Source organism: Glossina fuscipes, unplaced genomic scaffold, assembly GCF_014805625.2.
Source record: "Glossina fuscipes isolate IAEA_lab_2018 unplaced genomic scaffold, Yale_Gfus_2 0, whole genome shotgun sequence".
Lineage (NCBI taxonomy): Eukaryota > Metazoa > Arthropoda > Insecta > Diptera > Glossinidae > Glossina > Glossina fuscipes.
Genome location: NW_023998414.1, coordinates 14,406,171 through 14,427,248, shown reverse-complemented (window position 1 = coordinate 14,427,248; position 21,078 = coordinate 14,406,171). Strand labels below are relative to the sequence as shown.

General features: G+C 33.3%; 2 protein-coding genes across 2 annotated transcripts in view; both read right to left on the bottom strand.

Annotated features, from left to right (window-relative positions):
• Window positions 1–15,079, bottom strand: part of LOC119631248 (thyroid receptor-interacting protein 11) — a 56,419-nt gene extending 41,340 nt beyond the window's left edge. The window contains exons 1-2 of the mRNA XM_038023300.1: window positions 14,714–15,079; window positions 13,948–14,064 (exon numbers count right to left, since the gene is read on the bottom strand). Coding sequence (XP_037879228.1) covers window positions 13,948–14,064; window positions 14,714–14,917 — 321 coding nt within the window. The 5' untranslated portion in view covers window positions 14,918–15,079. The remainder of the gene's footprint in view (window positions 1–13,947; window positions 14,065–14,713) is intronic.
• A 380-nt stretch (window positions 15,080–15,459) lies between these two features.
• LOC119643689 (arginine/serine-rich coiled-coil protein 2) lies at window positions 15,460–19,465 on the bottom strand. Its single transcript, XM_038043093.1, has 4 exons — window positions 19,315–19,465; window positions 18,778–18,993; window positions 16,767–16,919; window positions 15,460–16,668 (listed from the first exon to the last, which is right to left on the bottom strand). Exons 1-4 carry the CDS (start codon window positions 19,375–19,377, stop codon window positions 15,601–15,603), a joined length of 1,500 nt encoding a protein of 499 aa, XP_037899021.1. The 5' UTR covers window positions 19,378–19,465; the 3' UTR covers window positions 15,460–15,600.
• Between the last annotated feature and the right edge of the window lie 1,613 nt (window positions 19,466–21,078).

Below are 21,078 nucleotides of genomic sequence, written 5' to 3'. Positions count from 1 at the left end.
TTTCATACTCTATAAGATTGCGTGGGCGCGGTTGATTATTTCTATTTTCAGTGTAAATGTGGAATGTTCTATGATGTATGTGTTTTTGTATTTTACCACAGATGCCGTACACTTGCGCACACGGACAGATGAATCAATGAATATGAATGCTTAGGTGCACTCTATATTTGAAACTAGCCAAGCAATTTATATACTTTATGAGGTTCTGAAGATTGCTTCCGTGCGTTACGAAGGTTTTGAAAAAAAATGAAATTATGACACTATAAAATTGAGTAGGTGTGTCGTCTTGTTTTTTTTTTTTTTTTTTCATTTTTGTAGAGGTACCAGGTACTGCATCATCGCCCATAAAATATGCGTTTAAATATTTATCTGCTGTACTTCATGAGTAGTGAGTTTGACAAAGTGAATCCCATCCCATCATCTTTGAGTTGTTGGTTATAAAAAAGTCTTAAGCCTTTTCTTAGAGCAGAGTAAGTTGACGGAGATGTTAGGCAAAGGAAGAAGAAACTGAAAAAGCATCATGTCCTTTTCGCTATTAAACTTGACTTTTTTTTTTTTTTCGTTAAACATTAGAAGTTAGTTGATGGTGTTTACGAAATTGATGAATGCATGATACTAAACTTTAATATATGGTGCCATTAAAATGGCAAGCAGTGTATAACTATACAAATATACGCATTTATATGCATGTAAGTTGGTGTTAAGAAAAACACAAATGTAATCGCGTACTAAGTACTTTATGGGGGTTAAGATAAACGATCGATTATTTGATCGATCATTCAACCACAAACCTCGTACACCTTAAATTACTTCCGTTTTGTGAAATAATGTTTGAATTTTTTTCTTTTTCTTTTTTTTTTTTTTTGTTTCTTCTTAAGCTGTTACTGTATATTAACACTAGAACTATCGAGGTATTGCTTAAACCTATTTCCCCCAAAACGAAACACTTTGAGCTGTTAATCCTAAATTGTGGACGTGTTAGTGCAGAACACCATGCGGGGCCATCTTTAGACCGGGATGAATGGTTATAGATAAAAGCATGCAAAAAAGTTATTGGTGTCCTTTCGAGCTTTTTTTAATCTCTAACATATTGTTCGCGGATATTTGGACAGACCATAGCCCATTTTTCAATCTGGAATTCTTAAGGCATTCAAGCTATCTTTGTGCCAAATTTGAGCTTTCTATCTCCGGTTTTACGACTGTTGAGAACTCATCAAAAGTTATGAAAAATGAATTGTAGATACACAAGAATTTTTGCATATAAATAAAAGTTAAAACTTTACATGGCTATCATGTTGAAAAAGGTCAAATCGACCCAAAAGGTAATTGTAGTGTTAACTGATAGATTGACTACAGTTGTAAATCGCACATATGTGTTAGAGATTATGTATAACATCATTCAGATGCTAATTCACCTGCATTTCTATACATGTATATGTACATATATCATCATCATATGCAAAAAAAAAAAAAAAAGAAGAAAAAACGCGAAACCATAAGTATATAAATCTTCGGTGTTAGTATATAAAAGCAATTTATCCCAAAAAAATTTTTTTTTTTTTTTTTTTTTTTTTTTTTTAACCTTGGTTGTTGAGATTTACTTATTTGTACTTCGCTTTGAGTTTGTCTGCGAAATCGTATGGTCTTCGCTTGTGTTATATAATTTCCAAAAGGTGTTATATGCTCTGAATATATTCAAATATTTGTGATTCTAATCAGAGACTCACACACTGCAGTTATTATCGGATATGATGATAAAGTTCGATGAAATATTCAGGAACTTAAAACTGAGATCTCTGCAAAACCTTATACAAACTCATCAAATTTTGTCCTAACGCTAACGTACAAATCAGAGAAAAAAAAGTATTTCTACTGCTCTTATAAATATACATACGCGTACATATCTATATAGACATATACGTATAAGCATTTTCGAACTTGTGAACGTGTTGAAATATATTTTTAGCATTTGTATGTTAAATGAATTTCTTGGCGTTTACCGCTTTGTTCGCATCGTTAGTAATGCGCATATGCGCATAAAGTTGTTTTGCCCCTTAAATTAATTTTCACTTCATTTTAGTTTTACTATAATTTTTTACACATTCATCTCAAAGAAAACAATGTGAGAAAAGCGATAAAATAGTTATATATATGACCACACTACAGGATAATGGGCATTGGTTTACACTTATCCTTGTCCTTGTCCTTTTACCCTTACCTTACTTCACAATCCAACTCAAATGCTTTCTTTTATCGCTTATGAATAACTTGCCCATGTATGTAAGCGAAAAATGCATCCCCCAGTAAGATAAGGCTGTCACATCGATTATCTATATCAAGTCACAAATGTAAGTCCAGCTTGTTTAGCAACCAAAGAGAGTCTGTATCGCAAGCAGACTCATTAATAAAATGATCTGTCAGCTTATTTTATTTGGAATAAGATAATTCTTAAAATATTCATAAATTTCGCTTACGCCCTAATAAAAATCTGTCTCACTTCGAGAGATACGTTAAGTCCATTGATTTTTTAACCCCAAGTCGGGAATTGACCACTTTGTATTACATCGAGCGAGAGTAAAGCGATGACGTATTTATTATCTTAGTCATAGTAATTGATTAAAATGATAAAAGTAATTTATAAACGGCTATGCAGAAATGTATACCATGTAGAAGCTTTTCTTTACCTCGATGATTTTCCAAAAGCTAGTAATGTGAATATGTAATCGTTAAACGTAAATCAAGCCCATACAAGAACAAAAAGATTAAGTCTCAGCGAGACGACGCGATTGTGATACAATATATAATACAAAAAAAAAAAAAAAACAGTTATATTGCAGGATTAAAAAATGTCGTGACTTGACTAAACGCTTATCGCTCGGTCATCATTCATACGAATACACTGTGAATAGCAAAGTGATTCGTGTTACGCAATTTAGTTCAAATAACTGTACGATGAGTTTTGCTTGCTTAAAAAAAATATGGCAAAAACAAATAAGAAGAATATAGTGGGGCAGGGCTCACCACTAAATGCCCTATAACACTACAATGCGAACCGAAATTTTCAATCAGTCTTCCGAATTTCATTGAAATATCTTAAAAGTTGCGCAGAGAGAAAAGGACAGACGGACAAATCGACGGATAAGCTTCAGAATCAAAAAATGACTCTGGACCGATTGGCGCGCAATGAAAGGTGGATTTGTCTCCACTCCGCCTGGGTGTCGCACGAAAACTTAACAGGAACAATAACGTATTGATTGGATATTTATTTCAGGGCGATAAACGGCAAAAGAGAGGGAGCCTTTTTTTTTTTTTTAATTCGAAAGCAGTGGTGAAAGCAAATGCTGAAAGTTGTGAAAGTTTATGAAAGAACATCAAAAATCGAAAAAGGAAATTTACTTTAACCGGATATTTTTTTTCGTGAAGACAGTGCACGATCTCACAATGGTCTTGCAATGCGAAGTGAAGTAATTATGTAAAAATGGTTTTTAAAGTAATCGCAATATAGGATAGATTTGACTTCCTCGAGCCTCCCTTCAATCCCATAATTTTACAAAATCTTGAATGGGAAATAAAGTGTTTTTAATACACAACCGACCCTCGTTAAGCATTTCAATTAAAAAAGATCTAAAAATTATCGCTCCAACTGTACGACAAATACACGGGAAATTGCGAAAGAAAAATGTAATTGAACTTAACGGAAAGTAGAGTAAAAAGTCATTTGACTCAACGAACTATACATATATTGTTTTTTTGCTAAAGTTTTTTAGCAAGTTTCTAAATCACTTAATTACTAAATATTTTATTTTCACGTGTACATCGCTCCAAGCTTTATAAAAAAGAAAAATGTTCTCAATGTTTCCGCTCCATTACTGCGGGGTACTACTAAGTTGTATGCCGTAAGGTGATGTTGACATAAACCAAATTTTTTTTTTTTTTTTGTGCAATTACGATTACATATATTTAAAAGGTGACCTGCTTACGAATATTTTTATAGATAATTTTAACACCCACATCGTCATCTTAATGTGTTATACAAACTAATACTAAATTTGTCAAGTTGTTTGCTACAATTTGAAGTATCGGAGAAATCGGGGAATCTAAATATATATAGTATGATCAATAATAATTCTTCATGTTATTGTTCGTCCTGATCTTGGACATTTGAATAGAAACTTGGATACGATCCGATTAGGCGGTAATTTGATTACGATCAACTAAGCAGCATTAAAATGAGTTGTCCACAATTGTCCATATAAGAGCAGTCTCCAATAATCTTGTGAATAATATAGAGCGATTTAAAATCAATTGGTGAAAGCCCTTTGAGAAGAATGACTTTTTTAACATCCTGAACATAAGCGAAGCCATTAATGAAATTAACAAAAAGAGTCAAAGATTGGCTTATGGGGTGGTGGGTACACTTATTTGATGCCCACTATGCATTTAACACAATAACAGTTAGAACGAAGAGATGGACAGTGGAAGCCGAGTAGGTGGACATCTAAATGGTAGGAGCGTATTTGTGTCATCACCAACTGCGCATTCACTATAGCTGCGAGCAAGTACGGTCAAACCGCACTGAGATATGAATCCGCAAATACCGCGTCTTAGCAGTTGCAATTTTTATCAAGAGCAGACATTTAATTGAGGTCGGTGGTGAAAAGAGAGCGTTTTCGTAACGTCAATAAAAGAAAAAAAAAAGACCACAACAGACCAGGGGAAGGTTTATGGATCTCGATGTCGAATAAACTCGATCGTAATCTAAATACGTTACTCGGCAGCAAATTTACCAACAAAAGATATTTCATTCAAGACCAGAAATATGCTAAATTGATCGGCAATTATAAACTCTCTCTCCATAATCCGCAGCAATCGGGTTTACTCGATATTGGGAACCACATAGCAACCAGCTAAGGCTCACTAAAAAAATAGAATTATTTTCAAACATCATAAGTATGCATTTATCTACCTAAGAAATCTCTTTTCGGGGCCTATTGAGATAAGTTACAAGATCGGCGGAGGCATACGAACATCAACAGCATTCGTTGTCTGTAAATGGGAATGGGTAAGTGTAGTGTAATTGTGTTACATTTGTTAAAATTGTTTTCTTATGTGTACTCTTTCTCTTTCTTTCTCTTTCTCTTTCTCTTTCTTTCTCTTTCTCTCTTTCTCTCATCCTCCCAAAACGCATCTACAGCTATACAGGTGAACACTTCAGGTATAAAAAAAAAAGAAATTTTTTTACACAAATATGAAGCGAAGCAAAGTTTGAAATAAACTGCTGATGAGTGAGACGTTGATTTGTTAGAAAAACGCCTAACATATGTTTTAAAGTATTGTTATACACGTCAACTAATTTTATTATTATTGTATGATACACAAACGAACACATTTGCCTTAAAACCAAATTAACAAAGCTACACTTGCGTTTAGATTGTTGAACAAACATCACCTAAATATAAGTACGAACACAAACATTATCATAATACATACAATAGCTATATATATATATAGATATATATATATGTATGTATGTATATATATATATATATACATAGGTATATATCTATAATAATTTATTTAATTTTCTTATACTTTTGTACACATTATTATTTAAATTTTCAATTTAAATTGTTAATAGATTACTAACTCAATATAACTAAAAGAGCTAATTGTTTACGTAGAAGCGTTAGGAAAGATTGCTTATATAAGACTTGCTAATAGGGTTGCGCATTACCTGAAAGATGGTATCAATCAAAGGTACGCAAGAGTACATTCGGTAAATGAAATCCGCTCCATTTCCCATTCACGATTTGGCAGATAGTAGCAGATACGCTTTCAACAAAATTCCGGCTTATGTTGGCCAAACATTATGCCGACTTTTTATGACAATTTTGATCGAGAGATTTCTTTATATGCACATATATCGCTTTTTCATTTCGAAAAGAGGCAAAAACGCCTCGCACACAACTCCACAAATTGGAACTAATTTTCGAGAATTTCCTGCGAAGATTTCCAACTGCACTTCTTTCATTTGGCCCATCATTATCATCACACTACACTTTTTTTCTTATATCCTTCATCGAAGCATGAAAGGCATCGAAGAATCCACAAAAAGTATATACGCTCTTGATCACCATCAAATTCTGAATCGATGTAAGCATGTCCTGTCCTTCTGTCCGTCTATGTGGTGCTTCTCGTAAACAATTTCCCGGCCCCAAAAACGAAGCTATCGACTTCAAATTTGGAAGAAACATTGAAAATTCTTGCCCGCACGTTAGTACTGACAATGGGCCAAATCAGTCAAAAGACACATCTACACTATTATGTAAAAGGAATAAAAATTGGTTTTTAGCTAATTACTCTTAAACCATAGCAGATAAATCCAAGAAAATTTGAACGCATATTATACGGACGATGATGGAAAAATGGATAAAATCGGTCACGCCTACTTAGTTTGACATCCCATAAAGCATATAAATTCTAGAAAAATAGCGAGTATGCAAACCAATAACATCGACGATAAGGCTGAATATCGTTAATAATCCCACCTGAGGCAGTCAGTTGAGCGTAGTGTATTAAAGTATGTTTCAACCAAATGAACCCACCCCTGAGCAATGTTAGCAGCAATAACTGGAGATAATTGGGGCGTAACATACCAAAAATTATGGTATCCTGAGCAGTACTAACCTAGAATGCACTACCCCGTTGCCTGTTCGATTAACACGATTACTTCTTTCGATATAACTTTGCCCGAATATGGGTTCCTTCAGGGATAGCTTTAAAAGACGATACTTTCTTTGAGACGGAATTGGAAAATCGCCTGTAAGATGAGGGGGGAGAGTTTTGGCCAAAGAGAGGCAACGCTTTGAATAAAATACATACATAGAATACAAAGTCTCTGAGTAGAACTCCAAAGTTATAAAAAAAAATGTTCAAAACTTATTTGCACACACACAACAGAAACAATGCGACAACTTAATCTAGCTTTTAATAGCTATAAGAAAAAAGTAAAATGTTCCCAATGGAAATTTTCATTGTCCGTATGTCCATGAAATTGATGCAGCTAAAATTTGACACTTTCACGTGATCGTAACTATAATAGGAATTCAACTTACCGACCATTTTGAATGTTCTACGTGCAAGCTTTCTTTTCGGTTGTTTTTCTTTTTTGTAATAAAAAAATGTACAAATTTTAATTTACATCAAAATAGGTTTAATTAATTAAGTATAAAAAAAAAAGAAGAAAAACAAGAGTATTTATACGGGCACTCAAAGCAAACACACTTCCAGTTGATACACTTAGTGAATACATTCACTTCGAGTTGAAATGTATTCAAATGAGTATCAGCCAACAGGTGCTACCCCCTTTTTATAGAAAAGCTTCAATATGCACAGAACAACCCCTTTCTGGTTTTTAGGACAGATGATAACTATGCACTATTACTGTTAACTGATAAAATTAATCAATAATAAGAGAGAATAATGCTGGCTTCAGTTAGATGATACGACTATGCATTGTCGCGGAGGGTGATTTCTAATGAACTGATAACTGCATTAAAGATAATATCAAAATAATATCAATGTGAAAAAGAAATCATAAATTTAGTAATAAAGATAAATTAACACACGATTAAAAGTAAAGTCAAAGCAAATCATATAATATCACCTGCATATAGCATGCAATCATAAGCAGATGTGCCAAGATAAAGGGTGGAAGGACGCACCGAAAAGTTAAACAAGAATCTATTTATTTGAACGATCCTATATTTTAACAACGACAGAGACGTTTAATGTGACATACACCGCTCCATCTATTCACCACTAGTTTGTATTTATTCTCTCCATAAAATATGATGAACTGCCTAAGTAGCCGAGTTAGTAAGAAACGCGTAAGAATGCAGTGTTGGCCGATTCAAATCCCAAGTGCAGTAGAGTGTTCTTTGATCGTAGCTATAGCGAGTGCTTAATTGGTAAAGGCATAACACGATTACTACACATCCACTAAGGCAGCGGCCGGATTCCTATATCCTTGTCTCCCCCCCCCCCCTCTTCCTTTTGATAGTCAACGTATTGCACGAATAGGGGAGATCGCTTGACTGACTTCTCATATATGAAAAAAAAAAAAAGAAGAAATGTAAAGACATACGTTCCGCGGGGCTCCTCAAATCAGAGAGGGCCCAAAACTTCAACTGAAACGGTGCAAATTTTGCAAAACTAAAAATTCTTATCAAAGCCCTTATTATTTTTGACTTTTTCTCACCATGACCTGGGACTTCATTGAATGCGCTGCCATATAAATGTACACTTTTTACGATAACGCTTGTAAAAGGTGGGCGTCAAACAAACAAGTAGTCCAAATTTGGCACAGCTAATTGTTAGGTTAAATTACTAACGTGAACCAATTTTCATCATAAACTATTAAAAAATTTGACAACGTAAAAGGTTAACTCACGTAGGGTAAGTTATATAATGTCGAGGTCAAATATTTGTCACCTAACAAAATAAAATCATTTTGCGATTTTTGCCGAGAAGATTTGAAAATTTTAAATTTCTTTTTTTTAAATAAAGACATTCCGAACGTTTTCGATAGCGGTCCAAGACATGTTCATGTCTATCAAATTGCGAACTATAAGTTGAACATAAAATATATGGATAGACAGTAGGCAGACAGACAGACAGTCAAGCTTAAAACGATTCAGAAAATGATTCTGAACCGATCAGTATAATAAAACGTGGATCTAATGTAAGCCCTTTTGGGTGTTACACGAATTCGCACTAAATACTATTTATCTGGTACCGTAAGTGCGTCACGTCACGTGCTGGATGCGGAAAGAGGATGAGATGATTTGGAAATTCTATAAATTCGCTGTCGAAAATGCTTATATTAACGGCCTTTAACGCCCTTGCAATTACTGTTACATTGCGGCAATTGTTATTGTGGGTATTTTTACATATCTGACAAATGTTTGTACGGAGTTCGTAATACACGTTTGTTGACATCAAATTTTGCAACTGTTGCGAGCGTTTTTGGAATTGGATCACATTGATCTTCAGTCTTGATATGTGGACTTGAATCAAAGCGACTATGCAATTACAAATTTAATGACATTCTATGTTAGAACTACTTTGAGCACTTCAAGCCGAAGATATGTCAGAATTCTACGTTGAATGATAATGCAATAATTTACTATAAAATCTCTCTGCCTCTATTACGGTAGTTCTGATACAATTCCCATATATAAATGAAATTGGGTAATTAAATTACTCAGTCTATTATTTATGTTACAGTCTAAATAGGTTTGGCCGGACGCACATAACGTCCATAAAGGCTGAATCCGCCTTTTATTATACCGAATTGACTCGGTATCATTTTCCGAATCAATCTAAACTTGTCTGCCCATCTGTCCGTCCGATATCGCTGACGTCTGATGGCCCCTTGAATCCCCATATAACGCTCTATTTGGTTCATAATAGTAAAATTAACAAAGAAATCATCTTTACCGCATTTTGACCACGTGAGTCTATTTTATTGGATATTACCGCATATAAAGATTCTCGGGATAGGTAAATTCCTATATATATGAAAAAAGGATCAATTGTTTTAATGTTTTATGATGAAAATTTGTTCATATGTATGTTATATTTTTGTTTGTAATTATGTTTTTATTTTTTATACTCTACATTGCCTGTTTCCTTGTTCAAATATTACGCGATGCGTTGCGAAATGATGTGACCAAGAAAATGATGAATTAAAACTCACGGATCAAAAATGGCAGTCAATTTTTTTTAACGCGCACATTGGAGAATTCGCGAAAGGTCTGCATCACACGATCCCATTTTACTAAACTTCTCTCCATCTAAGGGCTTACTTTTCATGATAATCCCAACATAGGGTCTTTAAGGGTCTAAAAATAGACCTATGTGATATTGAAAACTAAATATGTTTTTGAGGGGCTTGCTATTTATGAAACATTTTATATGGTCTCGGGTCCAAGAAATAGACTCTTGTGGTGCAAATTCGGTCCACTTAAATTTTATGCCAAATTACTATCATGGATGAATTTTCATTATCAAACATTAATAACTAGGGCTTTTCGGCGTATGAAGCCAGAGAATTTATCACTTACGCTCAGTTTAAATATTTTCGCACAGATTCAGCGGATTCGAATAATGCTTCAAGAATTTCTGAATGCGCCATATAGTTTCTAATGTCTCTTTGCCAATTTATTCGGCCAGTGTTTAATGCGAGCCGTAGGTATTATTTGAAATGCAAAATTTTCAACCAATGCTTTTGAAAATATGAATGCTTTTCTGCATTATTGCCTCTCACCATTTATTTATGTCAAGTCTTCAAAAATTCGTAAATATTAAAAACAATTTCGAACGTTCTGGCTCCGGCAAATAATTTTGATACTAAGAAATGATTTCCAACTCACAACTTACTGCCGCATCGATTCGATTCCATTCGATTCGATTCGCTGTACATAGTTGATGCCAAGTGTTTGCGGAGCTCGGAGCAATTAGTACTAGATTTACCGAGATCGTGTATGTAACCATTTTTACCGAGACCCGTCACTTTGACAGGTAGCTTTTGTGAATAACGACAAAAAGCTGGAATTCGCGCACGCATTTCTTGATCAATTAGGAACATGTGATTAGCATTTTCTCCATCCGATTACAATTAAATTAAAAATGGATTTTTCATTTTTTCGTGTTCAATTTCAGTGTCCGATCGATCCCATTAAGATATTTTTGAAAAGCCGTAATCCAGATGTTCATTACAATCAGCTTCACGTTCAGTCCACCGACCAGCTAACTAACACATCGGCAGTCGAGTCCAATGTGCGTTAGAATAAATCGGAAATAAATAGAAAATATGTTGAAATTAAAATTTTATTGTTAACTGTGGACGTACGAGTAAACCGATAGGTTGGTTGCACCAAAAGTGCAGGTGATTCTGACGAATACTCGGTTACCACATTTTCAAAAATGTATTCACGAGATCGAAAGTTATAGACCAAAATTCGACAAAATTGTCGGTGTTGTTCGAAGTTGTTTGAGTTTCCTCTACATCGGTCCATGGATCTCTACGCGAACAGATCACGCCCATTTTGCAGCTTTTTATCTTTATTTATGCGACTGTGATAATTCACAAAATTTACCCATCGGTAAAAATAGCAAAATGGGTGTACCCCAGAAAAACAGAGTTGGCATATGTATTTGTTGCATTAATTCCAAAAGTCTTGTGTTAAAATTATTTACCTTTTTCTTACCGCCACCACGAAAAGATAAGAATATGAGATTTATTCTTACGCTTGTTTCATCATGTTTTAAATCAATCTAACAATATCCATCGATCGATATCGGCTGTTTGCTGTCGGAAATATTGGGCAAAAACGAAATACGACATAATCCACTATCACAATGGAACACAGAAAGTAGCATAGTTATTGGTGTAAAATTTTGTAGAAATATTTCATAAGGCCATAAAAACGGCGTGTGAAAAATGAATATGATCGGCAAAATTTATGTATTTTTATATATATTTTTGAAAAAAGTACCTTACAATTTTCATTTCTTGATTTGTTTGAAACGGTTGATAGCCATATTTGCCTCAAATTGAAAGTAACATTTTTGATGTTGTGTTTAATTGTGCAATGAAAAAAATAATTATTATCGCGTGTTTGTCAAATTCGTTTAAACCCGCTTCTAATCTAATCACAGATTATTGGTAAGATATAAATAACGTATTGCATGCAACTGTTTTAAATTTTAATTATTAAAAATGCATCAGCATCGATAAATTTTTTCCTCAGCAAAAATGAAAACTAGAGATGATTATAAAAATAGCAAGGCAGGAAAGAACTTTAGAAACAATTGTTAGAAGAAACGAAATACATAAATAAATCAGCGGATTGAGAATAAATTTGTTGTTGATTTGCTGACTCGCAGAAGGGGAAAATCATTTTATTTTAAAAATAATAACAAACTCAATATTTATGAAAATGTACTACGTAATTTGATCAAAAACTAACGATAAATTTTAAAACTTCGTGCATTATATAATCTTACCGTGTTAATTACGTTTTACGTGCATTCGTTACATTGTTAGCAAAGTACGTGACAATTTTGTACGCAATTTCGTTGCTAAGTACGTATTTGCCGAGCGAATAAGCACAAGAAAAAACAATGTTATCGAAACGTTTTATACTAAAAGAATGAAGCGCAGTAATGAATACGTTAAAGAAAGATTTTGATAGCAATATTAAGTTACAACAACAATGAAAAGGCGAAATCTTGTAGAACTTGACGTACGGTGAGGTTAGGTCGTCCATTACTGAATAAGCGAAGATATGAAAAACTTCTTTTGTTATTGTTATTCATAACGAACAAGTAGAAACATTCTATACTGGGTCGCGGTCGATTACTATATACCCTATATCACCCTGCATTAATCGATATTACGACTTTTTCAAATTAAGGCCCGATCGGAATCGAACATTCGGACTTCAATCAAAATACATAACCATATCAAATTTCATCGCAGTCTTTTTCTGAAATGAAACGCAAGACTGAAACGCAAAGTTCCCTAAGTATAGAAAAGACATTAATTAATATTAACTAGTTAGTTTATTTATTTGCCCTGAGTTTAAATTTATATACAGCAACATCTCAAATTATTATATAATCACTATCATCATATTCGATGCAAGTTGAATCTCGATATCCGCTATCCACGAAATCAATTTCAATTATAAAATTATTATAAAGCGCTTTAATTATGTCTGATCATTAATCATCAATTTACATAGCATACTTTTAGGTAAAATTGACAAGTGTTTGCATCAAGATGTTTTGGATCAATATCATCTACATATTCCAACTTATTGTAACTATGTAGACATCAACTAATAATACAATATATTTGCAGAAATTTGCAACCATTTCTTAAATGCTGCAATCTTGATGTACCTACCTAGCATTAAACAGACGGACAAACTAAATTTGGTAAATTAAGATTTCTCAACTAACCAAGTATATCTTCTAAGAAACCATAGACGATTTTTGTGACAATCACCAATTACCATTTGTGTCGAAACACATCTGAGTTGTTACTTATAAGCAGATTTTAAGTATAATTCGACTACAACAGATATCGTCAAAATTTTTCAAATCTTTCTTGTGGGTCAAACAAACACACAGATCGATTTGACTAAATCGATATCTTAATCAGTTTGATATATCGTTTTGCTATATGCCCTATAAACTTTTGCGACAAAGATGCTTATGCTCGATAGATAAATGACTGCTAAAGTTGAAGTATATCAAGTGGAGTCGTGTGAACACAACGCTTTCTGTAAATACAGTTTTGATTATTATCTCATATTTATTATGAAGCTTTTAAAGTACAAGAAAGCAAGTCGCATTTTTTTTTAAGAAAATGAAAGGCATAGAGTAAAAAGCTTACTTTTGCCCACAACTCGCACTACCTTAAACTCTCTAGGAACGATTGTTTTTCACTACACTTTTCTACTATACAAACCAATTTGCAGACCCTTACCTTCACCTTTACTTTATCAGGGCATCAAACCATAAGATTTGTATTTTTCTTGTTGAAAGCATAATTTAATAGAAAATTGTTCTCTTTTTTATTAATGGTAGCAATTGCAATTTAAAAGAGGCTAACCGTACACATATGCGACCAGAGCCGTCAATCGGTTAAACCATAATCATAACAATAGTCGCCGCATGTATTTATGTTGCATTTATTGAAACGTAAATATAAACTTGGGCATACGTAAAATGCAAGCGCAGACACAAGTTAACAACAATTTCTGTTTCAAGTTGCATTCCATAATATGACTGTTAGATTAGGGCAATATATAGAACAATGTATAGAAATTCTATTGCTTAGTTCGTTAGTCCTTAGTAGCTACAGTTACTTACAGTTTTTGAATTGCGTCCGCTATTGAGGCTACTATTTACTGCATTAATAGCTCCACCTCCTGATTCACCAATCTGTTGTTGTTGTAATGCTTCAATTTGTTTGCGTAATGTCAAAATCTGCAAAAGAGGAGCGTGACATATATAATTTTTAATTTCTTATTATATTCATAAAATAAACTGCACACGCAATATTATCATAAATGTACTTTAAACGTTTAACCTCTTTTTAGGGGCCAATCAATTGAGCTTTAGTGAATACTGAGCACTACCATTGCGCATCCATGCACATATATTATGTTATTGAAAAAAATATTTAATTTATGATAAATTATAATTATAAATGCCATAATTGAACAGAAGATTGATTTATAGTAAATTGCATTAATAAATACCTATACGTATTTACTATTTTCGTAATTGTACTCGGTGTTCAAGTTTTAACACACTTCGCTATAAAATTCGCTCGATAACATAGAATTTTTCTCTATTATGTCTAAAACGAATAACTTGATGCTTTTCTTACGTACTCTTAGCACTTAAATGTTATTTTTTTTTTTATTATTATTATTATTATTTTTAACTAATAGTGGTTCTTTTTTAACAACAACTAAAACTCCAAATTCAGTACATTCGGAAAGAATCAATAAAGTGTATAATAATGTTGTTGGTGTATGCGAGGGCATAAACATATGTGCACCGTCATATACATGCACATATTACTTAAATATGTAAATATACTGTGTAGTTAGTTTTGCACACAACTCACTTCGGCTTCCTTTTCCATGCATAGCTTATCCAATTCTTCTTTCTCTTTTTGCGTATCGGCCAATAATTCCAATGCAGTACGATTATCAACAGCTGGATCACAATATTCGCTATCGCCAGGACCAACAGTTTCGGCAAGTACCTCTTGCACCAAAGTACTCACTTGGCCTTTAATTGTATTCAAGCTGTTATTTAACCAAGACATTGCTTCCTTTTTTCATCAATATCGATCCCTCCTTCGCATTCACATAAAAGTTTTAACAATTCTATTCTCGATACACTGGTGATGAAAATTATTTTGTTTATTAGAAAATTTGTTCTTGACAGCTTGGCAAAATATGAGGAAAAAAAACGAAATTTATTTGTATTGTATTTATTTTGATTTTGTGTTGATATTGGTGCTATGTGTGGAGTTTCTTTATGTCGTACAAACTGTCAAAAACATATGTTTCTTTTCAATGCGGTTGATTTGCAACAAAAGGAGAACAGCGCATGCTATCGCACATCGCTGAGTGACCCAATCGATTTTCTCTTTACACAAATTGTAGGACGGCACGGTTTTATAAATAACCAATTTTACTCGGCGGGTATTTTAAATTTTCAAACAAACACTTACAACAAAAATTCTAATCCTCGCCCTTGTCCATGCCCCAATTTCAATCGGGTGGATTTTAAAAAATGAATCCCTTAGATTTGAGTCAAAATCTCTTCATATGACTGGATTTGTTTTCTTCGTATATTTTACAGTAACATTCATCGAGTTAAAAACTAAAATTTCAATATAACACATTAGAATACATAGTACAACGTCGTTTATAAACTTGAACAGTTGTGATTTTTATGAGAAATGAGGAAAAGAAAAAATTAAATTCATTCTGGTTCGAGGCTTTAAAATGGTCTAGCCTGTGAGCTAAAACCAAAGCCCACGCCACGCATAGTATGAGTAGCCTGGCGGGCTACTTCGTATTGCTGCTCCATACTGGAAAACATGGCCTCCCGGGTCTTTACATCGCAACTGGTAACGGCAGAGTTCGAGTTATTCTGCTCACCATTAGCAGAGGAAGTTGCTGTTTGCGTTGTGGTGACGGAAGCCGGCGTCATATTCTTAATGCCCATTAAGCGCATAAATTTGGACGCTACCTTCCCATCAGTATCTTGTGAAAATTGAGCGTTACCCCATTTTGAAGCTGCATCTTCGGTTTTCTTGGCTCCCCAAAGGAGTTTACGCTTTTGCATTTGCTGCGCATATTTATTAGGATTTATAACGTTTGGGTTGTAATAGCTGGGCAATTGAACTGTAGCAGTAGTTGTTGCCGTGTTACTTGAGGTAAGCGAAGTATTGATCACAGGCATTATAGATGTTGTATTCGTCTGTTTGGGAGCGGTTTCGCCTAATGGCAAATTACAGAGATGCTCAAAATTACGCGCTGCAGGTAATTTCGTAGTAGTTGCATAATTACTTTCATGCTGCGAAGTAACTCTAACTTCCGTGTGCACTTCTTTTTCAGGCACATCATGAGTTGTACTAGATGGCGAACGATTTATTTGGTGCTTTTCAATTGACTGAGAACGTGAACGCGAACGTGAATCCCGTTGACGATCACGCCGAAAACCCTTATAATCGTCATGCTTTTCTGAACGCCTGCCCGCCGTATTGCCGCCACTGGCTACATTTTGTGGTGTAAGTGAACGCCTATAACGATACTTGGACGAGAAGGAGCATTTGTCCTCGTTGTAAGAGCGTTGAAAACGTTTTTCATCATGCCCACCGCAACCAGAGCGCCGTTCGTCGTGCATACGTCTGTCCTCGTGAGCTCTTCTATCTTCATGTCGTGGTTTTGGGGATTCATAACGGCTCGATTTTCTCTCTTCATGACGCTGCAGAATACGTGGTTTATCCTCATGGCGATGTTCTTTTTTATGATCCCTGGTATAACGATAACGGTCACCACCATGCTGCGTAATATTAAAAAAATAAATAAATAAATAAATTAAATAAGAAAAAAAGTTATTTTCGATTGCTTACTACATTAACAAAAAACCAATTCTCTTACCTTTTTATAATCATATTTATGGCCATTGTCACAAGACTTGTAATCTTCTCCTTTATGACTACGAGAATCCCTAGATTCTTTGGTATGACGAAAATCTCGTTTCTCGCGACTTTCCTTATGAGTATCAATTCGTTTCGAAACTCTGTATTTGTCCTGTAACAGAAATTTTATTTTCAAGAACACCCTACATGTTAGTAAGTTACTTATTACTTAAATGATTCTTCTACAACTCTTTAAATATTGAATTAAATGAAAAACATAAATATTTAAAACCTTAACAGTAACCGAAAAGAAAATTTAGTTTTACTCCTTTACCCTTAATCCTTAATTATATGTATACATATATATATATATATGTATATATATATATATATATATATATTAATATATATATAATTATTTTTAATATTTTATTGATATTATTAAATGAATTAGTAGCAATTCTTAGTTTTTGAAATATACTTAAGAAAAAAAATGCTGTAAAAAATTTTATGATTAATAGAAATTAATTGCAGTATACTCACGTTTATAAGCCGCTCAGTGTTTATTTAGCATAGAAGCTTAAGCAGAGTAGAAGTTAGAAGAGTGTGGCAGTTTTTTATTTTCTATTTAACTAACAACAGCCTTTCAGCGTTTTTGTTTTTGTCATTATTCATGGTATTTTCTCAATCAATCAATCAATCAATCATGACTTTTTTTCTACAGAGTGATGTTGTTTACTGAGACTGAATGGTGACCGTAGTACATTTTGGCTTTAATTTTTATTTTTCTTTTTTTTTAGGTTGATTTACATTTAAACAATTTTTATATTGTTCGTGTTTTTTTTTATATATAATACAATAATAACAAAAGTGGATATTTTATTAATTATATTAAACAAGAGTAAAACTAAATCTAAAATTTAAAAAAAAAAAAAAAAAAAAAAAAAAAAAAGGAAAAGAATAACAGAAAACCTAAGACAAGTGAAAAGAACGAGTCAAAAGAGTGAGAAAACTATGATATCGTTTAAAATTGACCGTTTAATAATATATCCATATTCATGTGCTCTATTATGTGAGCAACTACTACATTTTTTTACCCTTCATCAACAGATGATGGGATGTTATAACAATTTTGTCATCTCACATTTGAGAATATTTTTAACTGAACTAAGATTACGAACCCATTAAAAGATTGTCTGCATGTTGTTGCAGAGTTCAATTCTTTCGTTCTCTGACGCCGCGCTAATTGTCCGGCCCAATGCAGATAGAAAATCAAACAACAAAAGCATTATGTGAAAAAGGGCTCGATAAGGATCACATTAAACGGGAAATGTCTTCGATGACGCAATTCAAAAATATTACACTTGGATCTATACATAATTTGCTATAAATGCATATCGGCTAACTAAATGGACACATGCCTTCACATTGCTCCAAAAGCAATTACAAAATGTTTTTTATGCTTTCCCCGCTAACACTAATATTATATCTACTAAATCTTCCAATCCATTATCAATACTAACGAGTTAAGCGACCAAAAAAAAACTCAGCTTAAACGAACCTAAGAAAAATTGTTCAGTAAAAACAAAACATTTTTATAGAATTTATCAATTACTAATCTACTGACATACATAATGTATCGATTTGCCTGTAATTGCATTTCATGACTACGGCTCAAGTACAAATAATAAGTAAATATCCTCGAAGCACAATATACAAACAGTGGATAATATGTAAAATAGAAACTATAGCAGCGAATATATACCATTTAAAGAAAATGTGTATAAAATACGAGAAAATAACTCTTGTCCCACGATTGTCGCACACAAAAGAAAATCAATAAATCCAAAAAAAAAAGTTTACATATATATATCCGCAAACAACTTTTGTGTGCGCGTGAGAGTTAACATCAAATATCCTAACAAGAATGCACAAACCCTTCTCACTCATTATTAACACATTGACATCACAAATTTTTCTTCTAATAAAACATATATAATATTTGTTATATAAAATTAAAGATTCATTACCTCGTCATTATAATGGCGACTACTGCTTTTACTATGCTTTGCATTTCCAGTTCTATAGTCGTCGATATCATCACCATTTTTATGGCTTTTATGAGAGGGTGTATTATCACGGCTATCACTAGAGCTACTACTGGAACGTGTATTGCGCTTCACATAGCCGCCCCCGCGACCGTATATGTTGGCCGTACTGCTACCACAACCACCAGAACGTTCAGCCTAAAGGAATTTGGCAACTATTCAGAAACAGCAAATAAGTGTTATTTGACGTACAAACTAATACGTTTTGGATAGATATTAATATGTGCTTCAAACATAAAAAATGTTCTTCCGAAAATTTATTTGTCTTCCGCGGAAGAGCAAACCATATAAATGCAATAAATAATCTAACAAATTAATGAATAATTTCTGTATACATTTTTTTCTATCGTCGACTTTTTTTATAGTTTGTCAGCCATTTTCTTTTCAAACAGAAATTTTATAAATATATGCATATAAAATTTTTCTAAATATTTTCTTAATAATTTAATTTATAATTACCACTTTTGGACTTTGATATGCATCTTGGTCCTCTTCGCTGCTATAATTTACAAGTCCTTCCATTTCCTCCTTAATAACTTCTTAAGGTTCACCCGTGGCCAAATGCTTTCTTCAAGAATTATGGATTTTTCTAACCAATTTACAAGGAACTGCCAACAGCTCGTATTTATAGTTATTTACAGGATAAGATTGCCGCTGATTAATTATACATTTTTGAAGCTCGGAATATAGCTTTGAGATACGCGAAATATTACGTGTTCAATATATTAGGTAAGTAAGACGAGACATTTTAATTAATTTCTTGTCTGGACCTTTAAAATGAAAAAGTATTGAAACTACTTTAATATTATTAATACTAAGTTTACGATTTGTATTCTGAGGGGTAATCACTTACGAAAAATTTAACCTCCCGATGTTCCTGTTTTACCTGCACAGTTGAAGGCAAAAGTGTTAGCTAACCTTCAGTTGGGTGTCTATTCTTTCTCGACAGTAATGTTATGTGACTTTGTTCATATTTATTTCTATGAATATTTTATATTCTTTACTTCTTCATATATTGTCTCAGTTCATACAAATATTAATGTTTATTATTTAGATGAATTTACACCATTAGAATTTTAGTATGTAAGACCAGAAGTTTATGAACAAAGATAAAGGTGTTCTGAAGATTTCATTCGAAGCCCTAAACGCATTGAATCCTTAGCGCTCGTACGCTGCGCTACACCTTGCTAACCTTAAATATGCAATATAAATTTCACCTCACGCTAACTGTAGCTGATAGAATTGCAGGTCAATTAGAATATGAGTTCTAATCGAAGGCAACGTGATCGTTTTAAATACAGCGGCACTAACAATCGTAATCAGATTGCGGAGTCTTATTAAGCTTTGAGGTACGATCAGAGTTTTTCAAATAGAGATTATATTCTAATTCACGTTGCAACTTCATTTGCAGAACAATTTTATTTATTTATTTATTTTAAATGAATTAGAACGGAAAGTCCACTTAAGATCCGATCTCACACCCAAAGTTGTAATACAATTTAAAATTCAGCCAAAATCAGATCAGATATTCCTGGGATTCTAGTTAAAAATAAAATTCTATTTGCACATGATTATTATTATTATAAATTTAGCCAGAAAAAAAAGTTGTAAGACTAATGTCTTAAAGCACTAGTATCTAAGGCTTTCGGCTTTTATTAAAAACTCTACCGCACTTGAGAGATTTGAACCCAACGGCCATTGAGTTGCTAGTCGAGACTCTTGGCTACTCGGCCACTCAGACGGATATGTTTGCAAATAAACTTGACTTTATTTTCAATTGCAATCCTGATTGTGGTCCAAGTTTACTTTCCCGTTTGTCTTTCATTCTAATTGTAATCCCAATCCTAATTATTTCTATTTTCAATTTCCATTTTCAAACAGGTACAAATTTTAAAATGTTGCCAAAAGTCTGCGTTCACGTACAACGTAGCGCGAGCTTTATGTTTTATCTACATTTAAACACACTCAATGAATTTTATTTTGACAGCTCGAGCGCTACGCACAACGACCTTTAAAATCAAATGTAATTGTTGGTATGTTAGAAGTTAGAGCAATGCAAATTAAAACAAAGTTTGCGTTATGCGTTGTGCCTGGCCCACGAACTGCCCAAACAAATTTGATAAAAGTAGTTGAACATGTAGCTTGCGTTGCTTTGTGTATTAATGCGAGTTTTTGCAAACTTTAAGTACATTATATATGCATTAGCTTGTTAAGTCAAATATT